This window comes from Lacerta agilis, chromosome 10 (assembly GCF_009819535.1).
Source record: "Lacerta agilis isolate rLacAgi1 chromosome 10, rLacAgi1.pri, whole genome shotgun sequence".
Classification (NCBI taxonomy): Eukaryota; Metazoa; Chordata; class Lepidosauria; order Squamata; family Lacertidae; genus Lacerta; species Lacerta agilis.
In genome coordinates, this window is record NC_046321.1 from 66,551,760 (window position 1) to 66,575,753 (window position 23,994).

The following is a 23,994-nucleotide window of genomic DNA, read 5'->3' on the forward strand; positions in this document are numbered from 1 at the left end:
ATTGGTTTCCCTACACCTGCAATCCCTGTAAACTCCTATTCAATGAAGCTGTCCTCTGCACATGTGCAACGGTTGTTTCAAATGGACACACCTCAGCTTCACTGCAGCTTACATTTATTTTTTTTAACATGATGGAAGCTGCTTTGAGGGTAAGCCCATCATTCAGAAGTATTTCTCAAGAAACTACAGGATACCTACGGACTGGGGCTAACCTCTTTTGCACTTAGATTCAAACACCAGCAGTGGGAGCACACGGGCGCTGGAGTAAACACTAATGTGTACACAACAAAAGGAATGAAAGGAAAAGACAAATACGCATTCCTGGGTTTCATCTAGATTTTGCTATCAGCATACAAGTCAGCTGGGGTGGCAATTTTAAGCAGAGAATAATGAAGCACAAGAGCAACCTTCTAGACACTTGGGTGACTGTAGCAACAGGGGAGCAAACAGCCAGTAATTAAAATGGAGTGGGGGCGGCAGAGAACATGAATGGATTGACTGACAGAAAGCCTTATCCCATTTATTCCTCTGGTGTTTCTTTCTGTTCCGTTTATTACCTCTGGATTTTCTTTTCTTCCCTTTTTTTTTTTCCTTTACAAGCTGAATGACTCACACATTCATTCCACTTAACAAGTGGTTTGGATTGCACGGGCTGCTGCTACATGCGCTTGGCAGCTTGCGCTTTTAAAATTCGCCTGAATTTTGTGATCGCTGGTAATTCCTTACACGCCCCAGAAGATAACACATGTAAAACAGAAATGCAAACAGACGGCGCATTTGCCAGCCTTACGTTTTATTCACCCTGAAATGCAGGCATTGGCAACAAAGTCGAGAGACACCCCCACCCCCCACTTTCCCCCACCCCCCAGAAATACAGACAATTGACTGCTCAAATGACACATGGGATCATCGGTCTATTGGCACACAGCCAACATGCTATTTGAGACTTTCTAAAGAGAATGCTTCAATGGTTAACACACAGCTAGACACTAATTATGCAGTTTTGCTCTGTAAGTGGGTAAGTGACAAAAATCAACAGCAGTGTTTGGAGTCCATCCAGAATGTGCAGCAACCCAGGCTCAAAGATGATTAAAGATTCGGTTTGCATCCATGCCCAACACAATGTTGATAGGAAACTTTCATATATACTTTTTCCCATACCACATGGGCACCTGGGTCAGGACGACCCTGGCTGCCCACCAATATTAACACGCATTCAGCACACTTTGATCATACCAGTATACAGGTAAAGGTAAAGGTAAAGGGACTCCTGACCATTAGGTCCAGTCGTGTCTGACTCTGGGGTTGCGGTGCTCATCTCGCGTTACTGGCCAATGGAGCTGGCATAGAGCTTCCAGGTCACGTGGCCAGCATCATCATCATCATCATCATCATCATCATTTTTTTTGTACCCCGCCCATCTGGCTGGGTTTCCCCAGCCACTCTGGGCAGCATGACAAAGCCACTTCTGGAGAACCAGAGCAGCGCACGGAAACGCCATTTACCTGCCCGCCAGAGCAGTACCTATTTTTCTACTTGCACTTGACGTGCTTTCAAACTACTAGGTTGGCAGGAGCTGGGACCGAACAACGGGAGCTCACCCCGTGGCAGGGATTCGAATCGCCGACCTTCTGATCAGCAAGCCCTAGGCTCAGTGGTTTAACCCACAGCGCCACCCGCGTCCTTATATACAAGTACTCGCTCCCAAATACACCTGATTAGCTTCAAAGTCAAGTGAATCCAAGGACATAAGGACCTGCTTTAGCTCAAATGGGACCAGTGGTCCATCTATCTCAGACATCCATGGTTCACTCGTCCCAGAAAGAGCTCTCCACTGCTCTCGCAAGTGAATGTGGATATTAATATTCAAGCCTAGGACCTCCAAACACAGCACTCCCACTTGGTTGATGCTCAAGGTAAAGACACATTCCTTTCTGACAGTTCAGGATCTTTCACATTTAACACTTTGCAGTCATAAATGTTGCCACTCTTAGGGCCACTTCAAAAATGTGCTGGGTTTTGTACACAGATAGCTTCATTTTTCTTTTCTCAAAGCATGCAAACCACATGTTTTATACATATTTCTTTTTAAAATCCTGCAAAGTAAGGGCAGTCAACAGCTGTTTTGAATTCTGCATTTGTCACTGCGTCCCTCCAAGGCTTTCAGGAACAAAAGACCACATAAATGGACCAAGGAACAGCATGAACAAGGAGACCAGGGGGTGGGGGGAAATGATGACAACAGCAAGAAAAACCCCTTCTAACATGAAGAAAAATATTTTCCTCTGAGCACAGGAGAGGGAGCAGCAAAAAATTGTTTTGAACCTCCCTGGGATCTTCAGATGTAGGGCAGTATACAAATTTAATAAATATTAATAATATTTATTATTAAATATATGAGGGAAACTCTCAGCTCAGCTGATACAGGAGCAGATACCCAGATGCTAAAGACAGTTGAGGTGATTTTAATCTGTTTTAGTATTTTAACTTTGGTGTGTTTTAAAGTATAGTTGTATATTTTCTCCCCTTAAATTTATCGTTTTACCTTTTTGTAAACCACTTGGAGGTGGTTGTTGTTGCTTTTTACAATCAAACAGTGTATACCGGTAAATGTTATGAAATAAAAACAAAATGTGCGGGAGACCCTCTTCTCCTGCCCACACGCTCCAGACTTGTGGTATCAGGCCAGCCGGGGTTAAGTGGCACATCAGCAACATGGTGTCATATCGAACATAACGTGTAGACGAGGGGTAGTCGACATGGGGCCCTTCAGATGTTGTTGGACTCCTATCTGCCCCAGCCAGCATGGATGATGGGAACTGGAGTCCAACAACATCTGGAGACCCAGCTCCCATTTCTATTCTTGGGAAGCCATTGCCAACTGCGGCTTCCTTGCATATGTGCCTTCAGTGAAACACGCGGTTAATGATGTTTGCCAAGTTTGCAAATATTTTCTATCAGGGATGTGCTACTCAAACAGAGGTTTTATCGTCTCAGAAGCAGCTCTACTAGCCGCTTGAAATGCCTCTATGTATGCCTGAAGGCATTCCCATTTCAAAAAATAAAAGGATCCAGTGAATACTCATGATTACATTTGTGCTAAAGTACATTTAAACTTTTCAAAGTCAAAGAACATGCCACACTTTAACCTAAATAACCAAGCATGCTTTATAAACATTGGTAAGATCAGACCTAAGGCAGAACATTAAACTCAGCAGAGCAAGCAAGGCAAGTTAGGAAGATGAAGCCATAATTTCCTTTCTTGCTTAGTTACTGGCGTAAAAGGAACGAAGACAATGTTCTACAATAACATTTGCCTAGGAATGTTTATCTGCTTTCTTACCATTGAATGTTAAGAACACCCTGGCCTGCAGCAGCGAAGATCCGTTTACAGTGCAAAAGAAAATAAACAGCCCAATCAACACTTGGAGACTTAGAAATGCCATTATCTTCAGATGCAAAATGTAATATCCAAGATATGAAACCTAAAACAAAGCACAAGGAGAGGGGGGGGGGAGAGAGAGAGAGAGAGAAAGGTCATTGGAGATTCTACACATTTTGCAAGATACAACGTCCATAGTATGCAATGTCATTGGAAGGCATGTTTGCACCATTTTCTCCAAAATGAGAAAAGCTTGGCACAGGCAGCAGCAAAAGAAAAAAAAAAGCACTGTAAGTAAAAAAAAGGGGGGGAGACTGCAGTAAGGATTAGTCTCAGTTTATTTCAATAAGGATGATTCCCACCTGCTGGAAAAATAATTACGTTAAATGTCAAGGCAGAGCAAATCAAGGCCAAGAGATCAGGTTTCATGAATGAAAACGTCTTGATATTTTTAGACCTGTCTTTACTGTGCTCTTTTTCAAACATATATATCTAAAGGACCTACTCTGCTTGAAGATACCCCAATGAAAGCTTTGGGGCGGCGTTAGCATTCTGTAAAACTAAGGACAGAAAAAACGCCTCCAGGCCAGCTCTGTCTGCAGAGCTGGAGCAGGATGACTAACTAAGGGCCTCCCCCATCTCAATGCTTTTGCACAGGGTACAAGTGACACCTGAGAAGGCTGGAGGCAGAAGGAGAAGATTCTTGGCTGGCAGGCTGCCTTTCACCCAGCAAAAGGCACTGGTTAAGGGGCCCGCCTTCAGCATGCTTTGCCCCCCAAAGCCTGGAACTGGCACTGAAAGCGTGCGCTCCTATAAAGCCAACGAAAGGATGAACACGAACTCTAAGAGCAGAGAGATCATATACTCCAGGCTTGTCTCTTGAGCAATCAGACATCCACTGTGTGGCTTTGGCAAGATCTATTCTTGAACAGCTCAGCTAAAGACCAAATGTTGCTTCTGCATAAGTAAACCCCGTTATCAGTGAAAGCTGAACAGCAGAGCCATTGATCGGCGACAAGTATTCAGGCTACCATAATCCATAATCTGTAATACAGATTATGCACATTGCTGAGTAAAATGCAAAAAAAGTATATGCAGACTATACATGTTCATTGGGCAATGTACAAAATACATTAATCTATAGGCAGAATCCCCTATAAATACTGTCAGGTTTTGCATATTGTCTCTGTCTTCAGGTGAATGCGCACCATCATTGATAGTCATTTGTTCGTTAACTAAACCAGAAATAAATATGGATATATGCAGGTTTAACAAAAGATGTAAACTTATTTCAGCCAGAGAATGAACTCTGAGAATTCAGTATTGAGTTGATTTAATATTTGTATTCTGCTTTTCCAACAGAAATGTTGAGCTCCAGGTGGCTCACAACTATCACAAATAGCATTAAAAAAGGAAAACTAACATTGAAATCACTATAATATCCACCACAATAGCATATAAAGCAAACAACAACAAATTCATCAGAACAATTACCGGTAATACAAGCCACTAAAGTCATTGTAACTTATAGTATTGCCAGGATACTTCCTAATCATATGGAACCTTACTCCAGAACAGAAAATGGCTTAGTTGTTGGAAATCAAATGCACTGGTTTTCAACACTGCAATGGGTGGAAGCCTCATCCACTGACATGGAACTATACATGAGGTGGGCACCTACTGTATTCCTAATGTATCAAAGTATAGTCAGAAGTAGAAGTGGGAGAGAGCTAGCAGCTTTGATATCTACTTTCTAAACCAGGCGTCCCCAAACTAAGGCCCGGGGGCCAGATGCGGCCCAATCGCCTTCTAAATCCAGCCCGTGGACAGTCCGGGAATCAGCATGTTTTTACATGAGTAGAATGTGTCTTTTTATTTAAAATGCATCTCTGGGTTATTTGTGGGGCATGGAAATTCATTCATATATTTTTTTCAAAATATAGTCCGGCCCCCCACAAGGTCTGAGGGACAGTGGACCGGCCCCCTGCTGAAAAAGTTTGCTGACCCCTATTTGCTGACGGTTATTTTACACAGTGCAGAGAAGCTACTTTGAATGAACATTATCTATTAGCCATGTACATTTTAAAAAAGAAATACAGAGCATCATTTTCATCCAATAAACAGACCATTACAGCCTATATATAAAACAAGGGTGCCAGTCCAAAATATTTTGGGTGTGGGGTTCCAAAAAGCACTGAGGCAAAGCTGTCTCCTTCTCCTTCACCTACTCTTCCTGCTGCGTAAGGGAAAGAGGGTCAAAGCAGCCTGCCGTCAGTGGTGGTACAAGGAGGAGGTGGAGGAGGAGCTGCCAGCCTTTGGAGCTGCATGGCCGCCACGTTCAGCTCTGCCCCCTGCTCCTGCCCATGTCCTAATGTCACACACACCACATTGCCCCACCCCAATCGCCCTCATAAGCTGGCACCTCTGATATAAAATATTGTATATAGCCAGGAATGTGTGGCGGTGAATTACTCATTCATGGATTTTCTCATCCATGGATTTACTCATTCATAGATTTACTCATCCATGGATTTACTCATTCACAGATTTACTCATCCATGGATTTACTCTTTTGTTTGTGGGTTTTAAAACTCAAAAACTGTAAGCGAAGCAGCAAATGGGTTGAAGTCATTGTGACTGCATGCACACGAAAGCTCATACCAAGGACAAACTTAGTTGGTCTCTAAGGTGCTACTGGAAGGAATTTTTTTATTTTAATTTTTAGCCCTAAGAAACTGACAGAATAGGTGCCACTTTGAATGAGTCCCACTGGCAGCTAGCCCATTCATTTGGGCTAGTTCGCCACATCAATCTGTGTGGCTTTCTTTGTCACTGACAACCACTACAGGGCCATGATTAAACCAGTCTCTACGTGGTCACTGTATAACATGCACTGCCCTCAATACCATGTCACTGAAGCAGGTCACATCCCCTGCAAATAGTACTATGAAACAGGAAATGGGTTTCTACGTATTTAGAGAAAAAGAGACAATAGCATAGAGAGAGACTTGGGAATCTTAGAGCCAAAGTTTTGCTCATCCACAATATTTGATGGGTGTCAGTAGGACAACCACCACCTCTCAGCCTGATGTGCTCCACCAGTTTGTTACCAAGATAACCCTCAAGTACACCACTCTTGAATGTGAATGCTTTTAGGACTGATATGGAAACGGAACATTTTTTGGCCAAGATTTTAATCACCTCTTAGAAGTGCCCCCAGCCATTTCTTTCACAGGAGCAGCCTACTGTGGTTGCCTATTGAAAGAAGGGCAGAATTGCCTGGACTCTGAACTGGCTTAATGATGCTCTCAGATAGCCAAATTCCAGCAGGCCGCATTCTAACTCCATGGTGCCATGCTGTTATCAGACTACGTACTTGCTCCCTAACTGGTTGGGATTGCATAACTAGGAAGAAATTGTGCGGGTTTAAACAGAAAAACGATGTTGAAGATGTGCTGCAAAAGACCAAAAAAAAATGCTGAGGAATTTCAAGGGATGCTATAGTCCCTTTAAAACAGAGAATTTAACACCAAACATGTTTGCATGAGAAACTCGGGCAATGTTCTGGAGCACATTGTAGAACATGTGAATATGATAAACAGCCACGCTGGAACTGGCCAGTGGTCTATCTCGTGTCTTCAGCTTCTCACAGTGACCACCAACTAGTATATCATCCTGGACGTACCTGCAGGACCTGTGCAGCTCTTGCTCATTTCAAGTGGTCTTGAGCAAGAGTACTTTTTAGAATAAGGGCAGAATTGGTCTCCATTTCACTCACCACTTTCCCCTCTGTAATCCGCATAATTAAGGCATTGTACTCAGGCATCCAGGCATTGTACGCTTAAGACCAATGTGTGAGCAGGAATTGGGGCCACACGGAGTAGCCACACTCCTAACGTTGCACTTCGTTGTTTAAACCTGGGCAGTTTCTTCCCCAACCAACTGGGGATCAAGTACCTAGAAACTTACCGGTAACAAGGGAGTCATCCCTATGGTCCTGAAATCAGTTGACTTTGAGGCAAAAATTACTTCAGGAACAAGACCATTGATTTCAGTAGTGTTGCAGAATGAGCTGTTTAAGTGCCCTAAGGTTTGCACCCTTTGCTGCGCAGTATTAACTTCCCACTGCAGCATGCAGGAGCCGAAAGCACTCTGCACCTGCCCCTTAACACAGTGAACATTATACTCCCCAGAGTGTTGACAGCAAGCCATAAGCTTTTTATCCTCATATTACATGGATCATTCACAGCCTCCACGTTCTACTGGGGCAAACTCAAGGAGATATATTTTCCCCACCCTCCGTGCACATTTAGACTTCACTGTCCTTGAAGGAAGAGAACACCTGTTTCAAAAGAACCACAGCAAATCCTTTCGCACAGCGTGGCCAAGGAGGGTGTACTGATGTGACCATCCATGCCCAGTGCCATGAGCCAGAGCAACAATTTAGGCTGCAGTATTAACTGCCACACTTGGCAGTGAATGGGTTGGGGAGTGCGGGTGGCTGAAGCGAAAGGCTCATAATCCCGCTGCCACTTTCGGCCAGCAAATCGTCATGCGCCCTCCATCATTTGAAGGGAGAGACGGGCTGCATCAAAGTGACCTGGAGAGAAATGACGCCTGCCACAACCATTTCCAATTGGCAGTGACTGAGGGGGACTCCCAGCGGCAATGGGACATGCCCATCCAAGTCAGTTAGAGTGGGATTGCTGTATTCCCTCGCAAAACTGGCACACCCTCAAAATAGCCCTGTTCGTTTCCTCCCATTTTAGACCTGGGGTTCAGGAAAAGCAACCATTTGGAGTGCAGGTCAAGTTTCTCACCTTACTTTCAAATAACGTTATCAGAAAAATGCACAAATATCACAAGGAAGAAAAAAATTCTCAGTGCCAATATTGACACATTTTCCAAAAAAGGGGTTCAGCTTCATTGTCATCATCATCCCCCCCCCCCCGCAAATTACTTCTGGCATATCCACTAGCTGGTAAGATATCCTTCACTGTCATCTTTTCTTTCTTTGGCAAGGGAAGAAAATGCTATTAAGTCCCATTAAGATTGCTTTGCTCGACCCAAACAAATGGCCAATTACGCTGGACTTGCAAGTTTAATAGAAGCAACAGGATTAGTATTCCACAGTTGTCAAGTGTATTCCTTTTAATATATTAAGGGAGGAGAGTGATGGAGTTATGCAATGCGCATTCCAATTATATTGGAAAGAAACAGTCACAACAAGTGCTCTTTCCAATTTATTCTAATTTAATCTAGGATGTGTATGACCAAATTTTACTTGTTATTTTCTACTTCACTTTTGCTTTGTTATGCTCCACTGACGATCCCCCACAGAACCAATTTTTTTTAAACAAACAAATAATGTGGGCAAGACTGCAATATCAGGCACAAGTTGAAACCGAACGGGGCTTACTTCTGAGTAAATATGGATAGCATCGGACTGGAGGCTGCAATATTATAGGCATTCACTTTGGAAAAAAGCCTTATTTAAAGCACAGCGGGATTTACTCCTGAGTAAATATGCAAAGCACCAGTCTGCACGTGACATTGCTACGTTATTACAGCATTGTGTGCCATGTGAATTTGAGAGCGGAAACAGAATTTTTGAAACAGTCTCTTTTTAAAATTCCATTCTCACTCACAGAAAAACCACATCGTTTGAATTCACCAAAAAAGAAGCATCGCTTTTGAGCTTGCAGCCCAAGTGAGAACTTGATCTTCCCCGAAAACCAAGGCAGTAAAATATTCGCATGTGTCTTAATAACGCACGATCTCTCCCGGCAAGCAGGCAGATTCTCGCAGAAGGAGAATGCCTAAGGAAAGGCAGAGCCTTCCTGATCCCAATGCTCATGGCCCCTTAGTTAGCAGACTATGAGAAGAAGGAGAAGGAGAAGGAGAAGGAGGAGGAAAGGACCTAAGGCGCTGAAGTTCAGGCACTGCTCTAGGGGAAGCGGAGGGGGAAAACAGCAACCTTTTGCCTGCTGCTTTTGGAAAGCGTTTTACAGCTTCCCTGGGAAGGCAGGTGCCATGCGCTAGCACCGGCACTAAGCGAGGAGAGAGAGAGAATTAGTCCGTGGAAGGAAGATAAAAATGTTCACACATTCAGCGGCTGTGAGAAATGTGTGTGTGTACACACAAATATATTTACACACACACAACGCACACATTTTCTACACAAGCACAATATTTGCGTCCACTAAGAGTTAAAAATAATCAGTCCTCATCAGTTTCCTCATCCATTTGCAAGGCTGAAAGGAACTTTCGGTCGTACTCACCGACCCACTGAAGGATTCAGTCCTGAAGTGGCACGGATATGCCCACGGGTTCCGGTTCTGGGGAGCGAAAAAATACTTTTTAAAATCCCAGTGCTCTGAAACCACTTTTTTTCTTTTCCTGGGTTGCGCTAAGTAGATTCCTGGCTCGTGTGCGCGTGTGGAGAGAGACGCCACTGAAGGAGTTGGCGCCGGATCCTCGCAGGTCCACGGAGCTTCTTGCGCACCGAGTCCCGCGCACGGAGTCCCTCGCCGGAATGGCCAGGAGCGGCGGCGGCGGCGCGCTGGAGGCTGCGCTTCCCTCGCCGCGGCGCCCGGTCCCGCCCAGGACCCGCCTCACTCGGCCCGGCGGCGCTGCCCACGAGCCTTTGCATACATCCCTCGCGGAGCAAATCGGCGGGCTGAGCCGGCGGGGCGCCTCATAAATAAACGCCCCCCGAAGCCCCACCTACGAGGAAGGCAGCACGGACGGAAGGAGCCCGAGCGCCAAGAGGCTCGCCAGCCGCGGAAGAAGCAGGTAGCGAGGGAGCGCCGTCCGCGCGAGTCGGGCAGGTAAAAGCGCCGCCCTCGCCGAGAGCGCAGTCGGCTCTGCCCACAGCCAAGCCCTGAGTTGGGAGGAACCACAGGAGCCCACTCTTCGGGGCCGCGGGGGCTTCAGCCCTCACGAGAAAACATTTGAGACGGTCGGGACCATAGCTGTCAAGTTTCGGATTTGAAAATAAGGGATCAGCACCCTCACCTGTCCTGGGGACAGTCTACAGTTCTCAGGGACAGTCCACGCCATGGTAATCCCACCCCACCCCCCACCCCAGTCTACAAATTAATTTACATCAGGAAAGAGCTCCCAGGAAAGAGAGCACTTATTCACGCAGCACACGGTTAACCTCTGGAACTCCCTGCCACAGGGAGCAGCGATGGCCACCAACTTGGATGGCTTTAGAAAAGGATTAGGCCAATTCATGCAGGAGGAGAGGACCACTGATGGCTTCTGGCCAGGTTGGCTCTGCTCTGCCTCCAGTTAGGGGCAGCAATGCTTAATCTGAGCACCTGTTGCCAAGAAACATTCGTCTATTTCATCTTCTTCTTTATATATCTGTCTGTCTGTCTGTTTGTTATTAGGTATTTATATTCCACCTTTTTCTACAAGGAGTTCCCTGGTCCTAGTCCTCATTTAATCCCCACAACAGTCCTGTGAGGTAGGCAGGCAGGCAGGGCTGAGAAAGGCAGGGACCCAAGGAGTCCCCGGACTCCAACTCTCCTTCCCGGAAATAAGGGAAATTTAAGGGATATCAACAATAAGGGAGAGCAGCGGGAAACGGCTTGGAAGAAGGGAGTTTCCTGCCAAATAAGGGAGACTTGACAGCTATGGTCGGGACCCCACCAAGTTGGCGGGCATTCCCATTCAAACAGTGCGCGTACACTGCATCATGTGAAAGATTGTGTGGGGCGGGGCTTACCCGGGCCCCCACAATATTTTACTCAAGTTGGCACCCCTGGAAGGAACCCCAAGGGTCATCTAGTCCAACCCCCTGCAATGCAGGAATCTCAGCTAAAGCATCCAAGACAGATGCTTAAAAACCTACAAGGAACCTCATGAAGGAGTCTGTTCCACTGTTGAACATTTCTTACTACCAAAAAGTCATTTCTGGTGTTTAGTCGGAATCTCCTTTCTTATGAAGCCCTGGGTTCGAGTCCTACCCTCCAGAGCAGCAGGAAACAAGCATGTTCCCCTCTTCCATGTGACAGCCCTTGAGATATTTGAAGATGGCTACCATATCTCCTGTCAGTCTCCTCTTTTCCATGCCATGCTAAACATTACCAGCTCCTTCAACTGTTCCCCATAAGGCTTAGATTTCAGACCCTTGATCATCTTGCTTGCCCTCCTGTGCACACATTCCAGCTTGTCAACATCCTTCTTAAATTGTGGTGCCCAGAGTTAGACAGTATTCCAGGTGTGGTCTGACCAAGGCAGAATAGAGTGGTACTATTGCATAAGATACTGCAAACCCCTGCAGTCTTACCTGGAAGTAAATCCCATAGGACTTTAGGATTCCTATGACATCCTTAGAAATGGCTTGTTTTCCATTTGTTATTGGCCCAGAGATACAGCAGGATGGGTTTAAACCCAGCTGCCTGCAGGACCTTGAAAACAGACAGATTCACTTTCATCACAGACTCCCACTGATATTGTTTGGGGTTTTTTTCTAAGAAAATATGGCTTTCCATTCCCACCCCCATATTATTTCAAGGCGAATCTGTTGTGTTGGGACCTCTAAATAAACATCAAGTTCAGCTTCTAGCAGCAGGCAAGCCTCTGAAAGCAAAACTTCAGAGTAATTAAGATGAGCCATAATGGCCGTTGTAGCATGGCCTCTCTTGCAGACCCTCAAGCCCCACTGCCAGCCTTTCAATCCTGCGGTCAATTGATTTCTGCAACCAGATGCCATTCCAAACAGTTGCAAAGGACTTCCTCGGATCCAGGGCTCCGCTCCATAACTTGATGCTATGAATGCTGGGGCTCAATCTTAGAACGAGCAAAAGAAAGAACACCACTGAGCATGTGCAGAGGGCATCTTGCTCATTCATAATCAGCAACATCCCAGGTAAGGGTCAGAATCCATAACACCAAATGGGTTGGTGTTTCAAAGAGTTCCCAGAACTTTGAGCAAACTCCTGCCTTCTTGCTCCAATAGACCAAAGGGGTTAAAGTTGGCATGGGGAACCTGTTCCACTTTGGATGTCATCAGACTCCCATTGCAATCAACCCCAGCCAATGTAGTCAATGTTGCGGCATCCCTCTGTTTCATGAGACAATGGAGTGCATCTCTGGAGTGAAGTCAGCACTGAAGTGACCCCCCTCCTGGGCACAAGCCTTGGCAGTAGGTGTGGTCCTGAGCTGCCTAGATGACAAAACCTCCCTCTTGGCTTTGCTGATGTGGTCCAAAGGAAAGAGGAGCAATACATTGGTCACCAGCTTGGCTGCACCATCCAACCACCTTAGGGACTTCACTCCAGATTTGTGTAGGGTTTACTCGCCGGCCTTTTCTTCTCCCAAAGATATCCTGCACAGCAGTAGAGGTTTAGGATCAGAGTTTTCCTTCTCCTAGGAGGGCTACCTTCCCAGGTTCTCCAGCTCTGGCCTGTTTCTCACTTCCCGCTACAGCATGTGCAGAAACTACCTTCTTGACTGTTGGAAGCAAAATTGGTCCCATCCACTCAATCTGCTGGAGCCTATCTTCTCAGGCAGGGGAAGTTTGTAACTCACGGAGGGTTTGAGACCCATCAACTACACTCGCCTGGTTTAGCCATCCACTTGAAGCTGTTTCCTAGGGTGTGACTGCTGTTGCATGCTGACAGCTTCTAGGAGCCACAGGTGAGAGCTGAGTGCAGGGTGAGGACCCCCCCCCCCCATGTATCCAATAGTGACTACATTAACAACTGGAGTTCAATAACATCTTGAGGGAACTATGGTTGGCTGTTGTTGTTCAGTCGTTCAGTCGTGTCCGACTCTTGGTGACCCCATGGACCAAAGCACGCCAGGCACGCCTATCCTTCACTGCCTCCCGCAGTTTGGCCAAACTCATGTTAGTAGCTCCGAGAACACTGTCCAACCATCTCATCCTCTGTCGTCCCCTTCTCCTTGTGCCCTCCATCTCTCCCAACATCAGGGTCATTTCCAGGGAGTCTTCTCTTCTCCTGAGGTGGCCAAAGTACTGGAGCCTCGGCTTCAGGATCTGTCCTTCTAGTGAGCACTCAGGGCCGATTTCCTTGAGAATGGATAGGTTTGATCTTCTTGCAGTCCATGGGACTCTCAAGAGTCTCCTCCAGCACCAGAATTCAAAAGCATCAATTCTTCGGCGATCAGCCTTCTTGATGGTCCTCTTGGCTACTCCAGGTTAAATAATGCCTTCTTTTACCCATGGAGATGGTCTTAGGGGTGCACTAATAGGATCACTGCAAAATATTTAATTGAGTTTGGATCCAGAGAGGCTGCCCCAGAAAGTCCTTGATTGAAGGCAGTGACAAAACTAGGCTTTATTTCACCTGGGTTAAAGATCCACCCGCCTCAAGCACATTTGCATACACACCCAAGGCTGGGAGCTTCAATGGCACCCCCCGGAGGCTTCACCCGGGGCAAAAAACCCAGCTAGCCCTCTCCCCCCCATAGCTGCGGCACTGATTGAAGGTTCTGGTTTGTTTACAGGGAGGTTATGTAACAATGAGGACTCATCTTGACTTGCTTAAATTAATTATTTAAGCAAATAATTATTTGCTATTAGTCATTCATTCATCCCATTTTTTTAAATGCATTTCTCTCGCTTTCCTAGTTGCAAAAATCTGTTTTCTTTATCCCAAGCAGATATGTTGTGCTATGATGACGGAGTGCTTTAATCTGCTTCATCACACAAAGCTAAATTTCACATGGTGTGCATGTGAATCCCTCTTACAAAATACTGATGTTCTGGAGGTGTGTTCAGTGGGGAAAGAAAGGCACTGCACATGCTTAGAGGCACTCCAGCCTTTCCTGATTTTTCCTGGGAAAATGTTCTTGCAATGAGGGGGTGGGGCTATAATCTGCTGAGCCTTGATTCAGATTAATGGCTGTGGGGCAAGAGGAGGGGACCCGGAGCATCACAGCCCATTTGTTGTCTCTGGAGTTCATATCTCTGCGATTCTCCTGCGACTCTAAACAATAAATCTGTTCTGTGCTACATTTGTGAGAGCCGTTGTCTCCTTGGCAATATTTTCTTCCCAAGTCTCTGGAAAGTGAAAACACATACTTCAGTGGCATGCCAAGTTAGATAAGTATTGCCAAAGTAGAAAGGGACAGGCCCTCGGTCCCCCCAAAGCTTGCTCACTCCTTCGCTCGGCTACAGTGCTTGAGATTGTGGGCTTATCGTTGCTTGCCTCAACAGAGCAGAGCAAATTCCCCAGGCATCAAAAGCCATCAAAGTGCTAAGAAAAAATTAATCTTGCACTAAGTGTTTCTCTTCTCTTTCACTTTTACAGAGGTAGTAAGAGAGAAAATCCTAGCATGGCCAATTTCATCAAAAGCCAACGTAATGGGGACATGCCCTGGATTTTCTCCTTACGAAGAGCTCCATGCCTGCCTTCTATTAAATGCTCGAGATGAGATATCCCCCCCCATTAGTACGGAGGAAGGACAAGACTCTTGAGAGTCCCATGGACTGCAAGAAGATCAAACCTATCCATTCTCAAAGAAATCAGCCCTGAGTGCTCACTAGAAGGACAAATCCTGAAGTTGAGGCTCCAGTACTTTGGCCACCTCATGAGAAGAGAAGACTCCCTGGAAAAGACCCTGATGTTGGGAAAGATGGAGGGCACAAGGAGAAGGGGACGGCAGATGGTTGGACAGTGTTCTCGAAACGACTGGCATGAGTTTGGCCAAACTGCGTGAGACAGTGGAGGATAGGGGTGCCTGGCGTGCTCTGGTCCATGGGGTCACGAAGAGTCAGACACGACTGAACGACTGAACAACAAGTGGTTCTTACTCACATTTATATATATAAAATTTGCTTTTGCATTTCTTTCTTTTATAAACTTTTTATTAACAAAATTTCAATACATGCAAATCAACCAATACCATCATACACGTTTTCACCCTTCCCCCCTTCCCCTCCCCCCTCCTGGACTTCCCCCAGCTTTCTTAACTGTTTTCTTAACTCACATTCATATTATTTCTGCGCATTATACGTTTATAAATATTGTCCTTCTATTGTTCAAATTCATATTCTACCAATAAAATTTGTGTTTATTCAAATCCTGCCACTGATTCTAGATCTCTTTGTTGTTTTTTTCAAATAGCTTATAAAAAATTCCCATTCTTCCTTAAAGTCCTGATTGTCCTTTTCACGCAGTTTATTTGTCAGTTTTGCCAGCTCTGCGTAGTTCATCAGTTTTTCTTGCCATTGTTCCTTCGTTGGTATTTCCTCTTTCTTCCATAAGGCTTCAATATATTATGATCCAGTAGATGTCACTACACTGTGAAGAGAGGGTAGATTAAGGAAAGCTGTGCTTACATGCAGAAAGCAAATATCAAACCTGGTGTTGACTGTTTTTTTTAAAGTGACTTGCATCTGTGTTTGTGCATCCAGAGTGCATACAGGATGGAACAGGATTCCTAAGCATTCCAAGGCCCTTTGATACCCCTTGGTCATAGGAAACGGTCACAAATTTCCATTAAAAAAGCTTCTTTCTAATGTCAGCCTGTTATCTTACATTAACTGACTGCAGTTTATATTTTTGGTCATAATGTTATATGCAATTTGAACAGGTAGTCAGACCATCTAGCTCAATATTGTCTGCATTGGCAGAAGGTGTCCAGTTGTCTCTCAGCCCTACCTGATGATGCCGGGGATTGAACTTTGAATTTTCTGAATGCAAAACAGATATACTACCAACGAACTCTGAGCTTTCCCCATCGGTTCTAAATGTTCTGCTTCTTTGTTGGGAGGTGACCATGCCAGAACTCTATAGACACTTTTCTGGAAGGTCTGAACTTTCCTAAAGATGACTGCAGTGGCAGAAGGGCTGGCTCAACCCCCTAAAGCTCCTTTTTGAACATGAGAAGGGAGACAAAAGGAAGAGCAGCTGCAGCAGAAAAAGTGGGAGAGGGTAAGGGTGAAAGTGACTTGGACACACACACACCTTTCCTGCCCTCCCTCTTGACACATCATGGTCTTTTACCTACTTATAAATAGAATTAAAGCTGACTGTGCTCTCATAATCACAGATCAAAATAAAGCTCACCTCTCTCTGAAGCTATCACAAATTTCCATAAAAAAGCTTCTTTCTAATGTCAGCCTGTTATCTTACATTAACTGACTGCAGTTTGTATTTTTGGTCATAATGTTATATGCAATTTGAACAGAGAATGCAGTCCTTCCTTCATTCGTGTGGACATCCTGTTGCTTTCAAAGCAGCCATTTGTGACTGGCTAGATGTTATGCGTAGCTAACTAACTGTTTACATTGTGCAACATACCTAGGAGAGATTTCTGGAGGCTGGTCAGTTCACTCATGCACATTACTTGATTACTTAGTATTTCATTGCTGAGCATGTGAATTGACTCCACTGAATGCCCAATGCTGGAGGTAGTGTGAGATGATGTGAAAATTATAGGCATCCGTAATGCAAGTCACAGCTTGACACAGCCATCACCTATCAAGCAATAACCATTGGTGTGTGAACCAGCCCATGCAAGTCCATCATACTGAATCGTCAAAGCGTTTCCCAGTTATTATGGCAGCATCATTAACTATGACGTTCACAGAATCTTGACTGGAAACTTGATATAGAACAGAAGTTCTTACTGAAACCTCAAGATCCTTCACTCAGAGCCAGCTACAAAAGTCATACAGTTAAAAATGAAAGCATTCCAAGCCCAGGAATTTGTTCAGAGTACCAGAACTAAAACAACATTCGAAGTCCTTCCCCACAAAAAAAACCTACTACATTTTAGCAGCCTAATTTAGGATGGCAGCAAAGCAGGGAGGGTCATTTTGTTGCTTCTGTTGTTTAAACAATTGAGAGTCAGAAATCCTTGCCAATCTAGTGTGCATCATCTCCTCCTTCTTTGGCGATCACTCGTAGCCGAGTAAGATTGTCTTCCATAAACACGGTTTTAACAATGAGTCCGTAAGTGACTATGGAGGCCAATTCTGGACCCACACGTCCTTCCACAGTGGGGACATTGGTTTCCAGGCGGGAGTTGAACATGGTGTGGATTTGCCAAGCGTGCCTTCCTCTTAGCATGTTTCTCCCTTGCGTCCTGAGTTCAAGTGTCTTCAAAGCCCATGGCACCTTTGGTAAAGGCTGTTCTCCAATTGGAGCCCTTGTAGGCCAGTGTTTCCCAGTTGTCAGTGTTTATATTACATTTTTTAAGATTTGCCTTGAGACAGTCTTTAAACCTCTTTTGTTGACCATCAGAAGTTCGGAATAGAGTAGTTGCTTTGGAAGGCGATCATCAGGCACAACGTGACCAGTCCAATGAAGTTGATGTTGAAGAATCATTGCTTCAGCACTGGTGATCTTGGCTTCTTCCTGTACACTGATATTAGTTCACCTGTCTTCCCAAGTGATGTGTAAAAATTTAGACAGTAGATCCCAATCTAACCTTTGTCCACATCTGATTTAATGTGACTTGTCAGTCAATGCACTCTAATACTGGGTAACAGAGATGAGTCAGATGAGTTAGAATAGATATGCTATTAAAACTTTCAAAATAATCATGACCTTTTATTTGTGAGCAATATATCAACACAGCAACATCTAGCATCTAAAGGTATCACCTTTGTATGCCTCTTAGTGCTCTCAAATCAAGGGTCTTAAGGTTTTAGATGTCATTGTGTTGATATATTTCTCCCACATAAATGATTGTGATAATTTTGAAAGTCCTGAGCACAAATAATCCTAATAATCTGTGCATATTTATTTTATGTTATGAGCAAGAAATAGTAAGAATGTGAGCTCATGCTATATTTTCAATATTAGACATCTAGCTTAAGTAACATGCCTCAGTTTTTGTTCCTGTTGCATTGCAACAATATGAGTTAATGTTAAACCAGATGTATGATTAGTTGTCCCAAACCTGAGGTGGGGTTTCGATACAAGAAGATATCAGGCTTGTGAGTGAAGGAGTGGGGAGCAAGATTTGCTTCTGGCTGCAATTTTTAAAGCAATCCAAGAAAGGAGAAACGCAATAACTTTTATAGTCCAATATAAACACGCAGTTTCTCTTTAAACCTTCCACAATGTCGTAGGGTCAGTCCAATCCCGCTAGTGTCTTCAAACTTCCACAGTTAGATCTTACATAATCAATAAATTTACTCCAATCCTTTTGGAATTTTTATTCATCCTGGTTTCGGATCCTGCCAGTCAGTTTTGCAAGTTCCGCATATTCCATCGTTTTCGTCTGCCACTCCTCAATCGTAGGCATTTCCTGTAATTTCCACCTTTGGGCTAGAAGTATTCTTGCCGCAGTTGTTGCATACATAAACAATCTTTGATCTTTTTTAGCAATTTCTTCACCCATCAAGCCCAGCAGAAAAGCTTCTGGCTTTTTGGGGAAGGTATATTTAAACATCTTTTTCAACTCATTATAAATCGATTCCCAAAATAATTTTGTTTTCTCGCATGTCCACCACATATGATAAAAATCACCTTCATTCTTCCTACATTTCCAGCATAATTTATCCTTCAAGCCTTATAGGACCCAGTCTAAAGGGGAAAGAATTCTGGACCAGTTAGCCTCTGAATGATATCACTGAGAAAAAGATGGACAGCAGGTGAGCTAAAACATACCCTTGTTTTTCTTAAGCTGCATTTGGAGACAGTCAAATCGTGTATCCACAGCAGTGACCAGAGGAGAAATGACCGCTGGGAAGAGCATAGAGAGAAGAAACGCCGTGGTACACCTGCACCAGCACAACCGGATGCCTTCATCTTCCCCAGATGCAACAAAACATGTCTCTCCTGCATCAGTCTCTACAGCCACAGCAGGCACTGCAACTCCCCAACAGTTTGATTTCACACCCAAAGGTGCACTCCTCCATTGTCTCCTGACACAGAGAGATGCCAGTCACTAATGATGAGCCCAAGAGAAAGGCAGATTCATATAGATGCAGGCAGTTCATCAAATCACTTGGTCCCAACTTAGTCCTTATTTCATCTTCCTTATTTACATTTTTTTTTTTCAAGTTGATCAAAGATACTATTGTTCCAATGACATCAAGGAAAGAGTGCAGATGCCAAAAAAGACAATAGAGAAGATATATTGAGAGGGCAGGTAATAGTGACAACAACAATGGAAAAACAGTTAAAAAAACCAAACCTGTGTCATGACTCCCACTTCAGGCGTTCATCTTGGCACTAACTCTGTGAGGAGGCATTTGGAACCAGGATGGATCATGATGGCGGAAGAAGTTGTGGCTCTACAGCTTCGTCTTCAGAGGATTTGAGTATGTACCCATGTGCTGGAGAAATCCCCTGGGGACATTTGCAAGCTAGGCCACTGTGTACAGGTGCCCATAATTCCTCTTGCACCTTGAGTCAGAGTCCTTCAAAGCAATACCACATCTTCTGCTCAAGCAATGCTTCACAGTCTCTCATCCCATCTCACTAAAGATGCCAACAGATTCATCAGGAAATGACCCAATAGTGATGGAGAAGAAGACTGAAGACTTGGATGATACATCTTGAAGAATCCCCTCGGCAAGAGGCAGGGTTTGGGATAGGCAGCAAAGTGGATGTGTTGGCAGCAAGGCTCAGTCTTGATGTGCAACTCTTTGGAGCAAGTTGTCTGCTAACTTCAAGCTCTACTTGAGGTCTCCAACTCTGCGCTTCTTGTTGTCTTATTGATTTCTGACTGGCCTTTGCTGCCAGAAGGACACCAAGTGGATCATTCTTGCCCACTGCATCCCAGCCACCCATCTTCAGGTGAGCTCTGCTTAGTCCTGTCACTGTGCTGGTTTTGTCCTGATAGGACTAGACAAATCCACTGAATTGTGCTGAAAATCTGTCTTCTAAGATGGTGAAGGCCCATGCTAAGGTCGTGTCTGGGTCTGATCTGACACTGTCACAAACCACATGCAGAAAGGATTAAATAAAGTAGAGCAAAGTTTTTCAGATGAAAAAATAAATATGAGAACAGGGGGAAAGGGAATGTGAAGTGGGAAAGTGTAAGGATAAGCAGCATGGTTACATGAAAGGGAAAGGTGGGCATTTATCTAACTGGAATGTGAAGCCCTTCAGAAGATCAAGAGGCACAGCAATGAGCTTTGTGCGCTTTGATTGTAATCAAACACGTTTCTGATAAATTGTGTAATTATTGGCTCTTGCAGATGCACTAAAATCAACATCAAACATTAGCTGCAGCACAAGAGGAAAAAAACCTGTACAGCCATAGCCAATATCCTCAGACCAAGGTTTGTATCCAATGTTAGTCCTATTCAGAGGAGACCTATTGAAATTAATTAATACGAATAACATAGGCCCATTCTTTTCAGTGGGTCTGCGCTGAGTATAACTTAGCAGTACACAATAGAGAGAAATCTACTCAGCCGACATGCTGCATTTTTCATTCTCCGAACTAATTATGCCTTTATTACTTATTACTTATTTTTGCTCCTTGTAAGAAAAAAAGAGAATCAAGTTGTTTATCTAGTAACTTCAGCTCTTTTTTTCAATTCAGGAAAGGGGACTTTGGAAAGCATGTTTTGGATATGGGAGTCATTGAAGTCTCAATACCAGAGCGCTACCAGGAAGTAGTTTAATATGGCAAGGTCACACCCAGTGCTGCTCTTACACAGAAACTGCACTATGTGAAACTAACCTGGGGCTGTCCACTAATGAGGGATTGGAGCTGAGAATCCATGGGTGGAAGAAATGCTCTACACTTCTTTCTGCTCCTAATTCTGACCCACAACCCTTTCCGCTGCCACTTTCCTCGCTCCCTTCAGACCAGAAATAAGTCCAAGCTGGCAATGACCAGGGGGATTGGGGAGGGGAGAGAATAAGTGAGCCAGGACAGACTTGCACACTCATTCCTTTCCCCTGATACTCCCTGAATATATGTCTGTCCTTGTGTTGCTGGTAAATTAAAGCTTGCCAGAATGCCATAGAATCCCGTGGTAACTAAACTGTTTTGCAGACTAGCAGAATGATCTTTCAAGCACTCTTCCGGAGGCATCCTTTGCAAATGGATGAAATGCTTGCACTGCTGGGTAGCGTGACGCCCAGTATAGCAAACTATGCATTAAAGATGTAGAATCACACTGTAAATGAAAAATAAGAAATGTGTTAGGTTTCATTAGCCTCACACATACCAGGAAGTCTAAGCTGACGCTGTTTAAAGAGGGGTTTTAAAAAGTCAAATGCACAGTGATCATCTGCATTCAGAAGAGCACATCAGCACTCATAGGCTGTCATCTATTCATGTATTCAGTTTTCAGATAAAGCCAATTAGAATTTGCTGCAGTGTTCCATGGCAGGTGAACTAACTATAGGTTTAAGTGGCAGCAGGTTTTTGAGCAGGAGTGTGTGGCTCACTTCCTATGTAGTCCTGTATGTATAAACGCTTGCAATGTCCTTTTAGTTCCTGGGCTATATCCCAAGAGAAAGGAGAAGAAAAGGTATAAAAAGATTGGGAAATAGAACAGAGAGGAACTGTAAGAAGGCTGCTGTGTTCTATTGATCTGTCTGCAGCATCTCAGCTACTAGCTAGGGATGACTGCAGACTGCTACACATCCAGTCCTGAAGCCTGCAGTGATGATGAGTTAGACTGTTGTTGTTGTTCAGTCGTTCAGTCGTGTCCGACTCTTTGTGACCCCATGGACCAGAGCACGCCAGGCACCCCTATCCTCCACTGCCTCCCGCAGTTTGGCCAAACTCATGCTAGTCGCTTCGAGAACACTGTCCAACCATCTCATCCTCTGTCGTCCCCTTCTCCTTGTGCCCTCCATCTTTCCCAACATCAGGGTCTTTTCCAGGGAGTCTTCTCTACTCATGAGGTGGCCAAAGTACTTGAGCCTCAACTTCAGGATCTGTCCTTCCAGTGAGCACTCAGGGCTGATTTCTTTAAGGATGGATAAGTTTGATCTTCTTGCAGTCCACGGGACTCTCAAGAGTCTCCTCCAGCACCACAATTCAAAAGCATCAATTCTTCGGCAATCAGTCTTCTTTATGGTCCAGCTCTCACTTCCATACATTACTACTGGGATGAGTTATACTAGCTGTCCCCAACCTGGTGCCCTCCAGAACCTTTGGACTACAACTCTCGCCAGACCCAGCCTTCACGGCTGTACTGGCTGAGGATACTGGAAGCTTTGTGTTCAGCAATGTGAATAGTCAGAAAGATCTCACATTAAAATATGAAAAGGGTTAAAAATCAAGGTCTATTCAAAGACGTTCTAAGAAACATGAGAATGGATCTTTGTTCTTTTTACAGTTGCTTTCTGAATAATTAGCTATAGCCTATGTACAGCATGCAAAAAATGTTGATTTCCCTGGAAGAATGCCAAAATACACATTTGCTTTCGTCCCATTTGCGCTGATGTAAAATTTGGAACTGATCATTTTCTTCTTCAAAGATGCCAATTTCCCGCTCTTTCCTATTAACAAATGTTAAGAGTGACAATCTGGTCTTTCTGAAAGATATAGCCAAGACCTTCCCATCCCCTACCCCAGCCAACATTATCTTTTAGCCTTGTCATTGTTCATAGTCTTCAAGTATTCTCCTTTTGTTGCTTTCTCATGCAATGCTACTTTTCCTCTTAAGCTCCTTTATCATTCTTAATGCTTAACAGAAAAGCAGACTTAGGGAATTGATTTGTATTGTGAAAACCATCTTGGCAGACATGCCCTGGACTGTAAGCCAATTCTACTGCAAGTGAGTAGCAATCATGTGAATGAATCTCAAGACTAATACAAGGAAGTATGAGTGGTCTCCCCTTATCATCATGGCTCCAGAGTGATCTCTGTCTCCCAGACGGAGGAGGAGGAGGAGGAGGAGGAGGCGAAGGAGGACGCATTCTCAGTGTTAAAAGTTTGGCAACAAAAACGACCTCTGGTATAAACTCTGGGCTAAATTGTGGGAATCATGAGTGTGTTCACACTTGATCAGGAATGCTACTAATGCCAACCTAGATATGTGATAAGCGATAACGTCACACACTGCACACCAGCCCTTTGCAAGAGAATGCAGAAGAAACTCTCCAGCTCAGGGAAGCCCCAGGACTGGACAGGAGGGAAAGAACGTGGGAGGAATTTGGTTTGGCTCACATTTACGATTTGAAGCTAACCAGTGCCTTCCCTCCCCCCTAGAAAAAAGATGGCAGTACTCTGTGGGGATAGCCAGCAGATGCGACGACCAGTAATTCTGGAGTTCCTGCTCCCACTGCGCCGTGAAAAGGTCCGCTGGCTATGATCTGAAGGTTTCTGTTGTGAGTTCTGAAGGTTGCTGGAGTTCCTGAAGGTTTTCTGCAAGTGTCTGGAAGTTCCGAAGATTCCGGAGGTCTCCGGAGAAGAAGATAGACTAAACTAGGTAGCAGCCAAAACTTAGAAGGCCAAATAAAAGCTTTTTAAATAAAATGAAATAAATACTAAGAGACGGCAGTCAATGGTGAAGAAGCTCTCAACTGTTCTGTGCGGCTGGTTTTGGTTTTGGTTTCTCTCTGGCTTGCCACGCACCGATGTTCTCTCTGGCTTGTCTTGCGCGTTCTCCACACACGCTACAGAGAGTGGAGGCTATTTATTAAGGAATCAAACAGCGTCATAACATTTACACAAACCAATCACAACCTTGTTTCTATGCT

General features: G+C 44.5%; 1 protein-coding gene across 1 annotated transcript in view; it reads right to left on the reverse strand.

Annotated features, from left to right (window-relative positions):
• The window catches only part of SEMA3C (semaphorin 3C), a 151,516-nt gene extending 141,778 nt beyond the window's left edge, over positions 1 to 9,738 (reverse strand). Inside the window, exons 1-2 of the mRNA XM_033163538.1 lie at positions 9,664 to 9,738; positions 3,344 to 3,485 (exon numbers count right to left, since the gene is read on the reverse strand). Of these exons, the coding sequence (XP_033019429.1) occupies positions 3,344 to 3,446 (103 nt within the window). The 5' untranslated portion in view covers positions 3,447 to 3,485; positions 9,664 to 9,738. The remainder of the gene's footprint in view (positions 1 to 3,343; positions 3,486 to 9,663) is intronic.
• Positions 9,739 to 23,994: the final 14,256 nt, after the last annotated feature.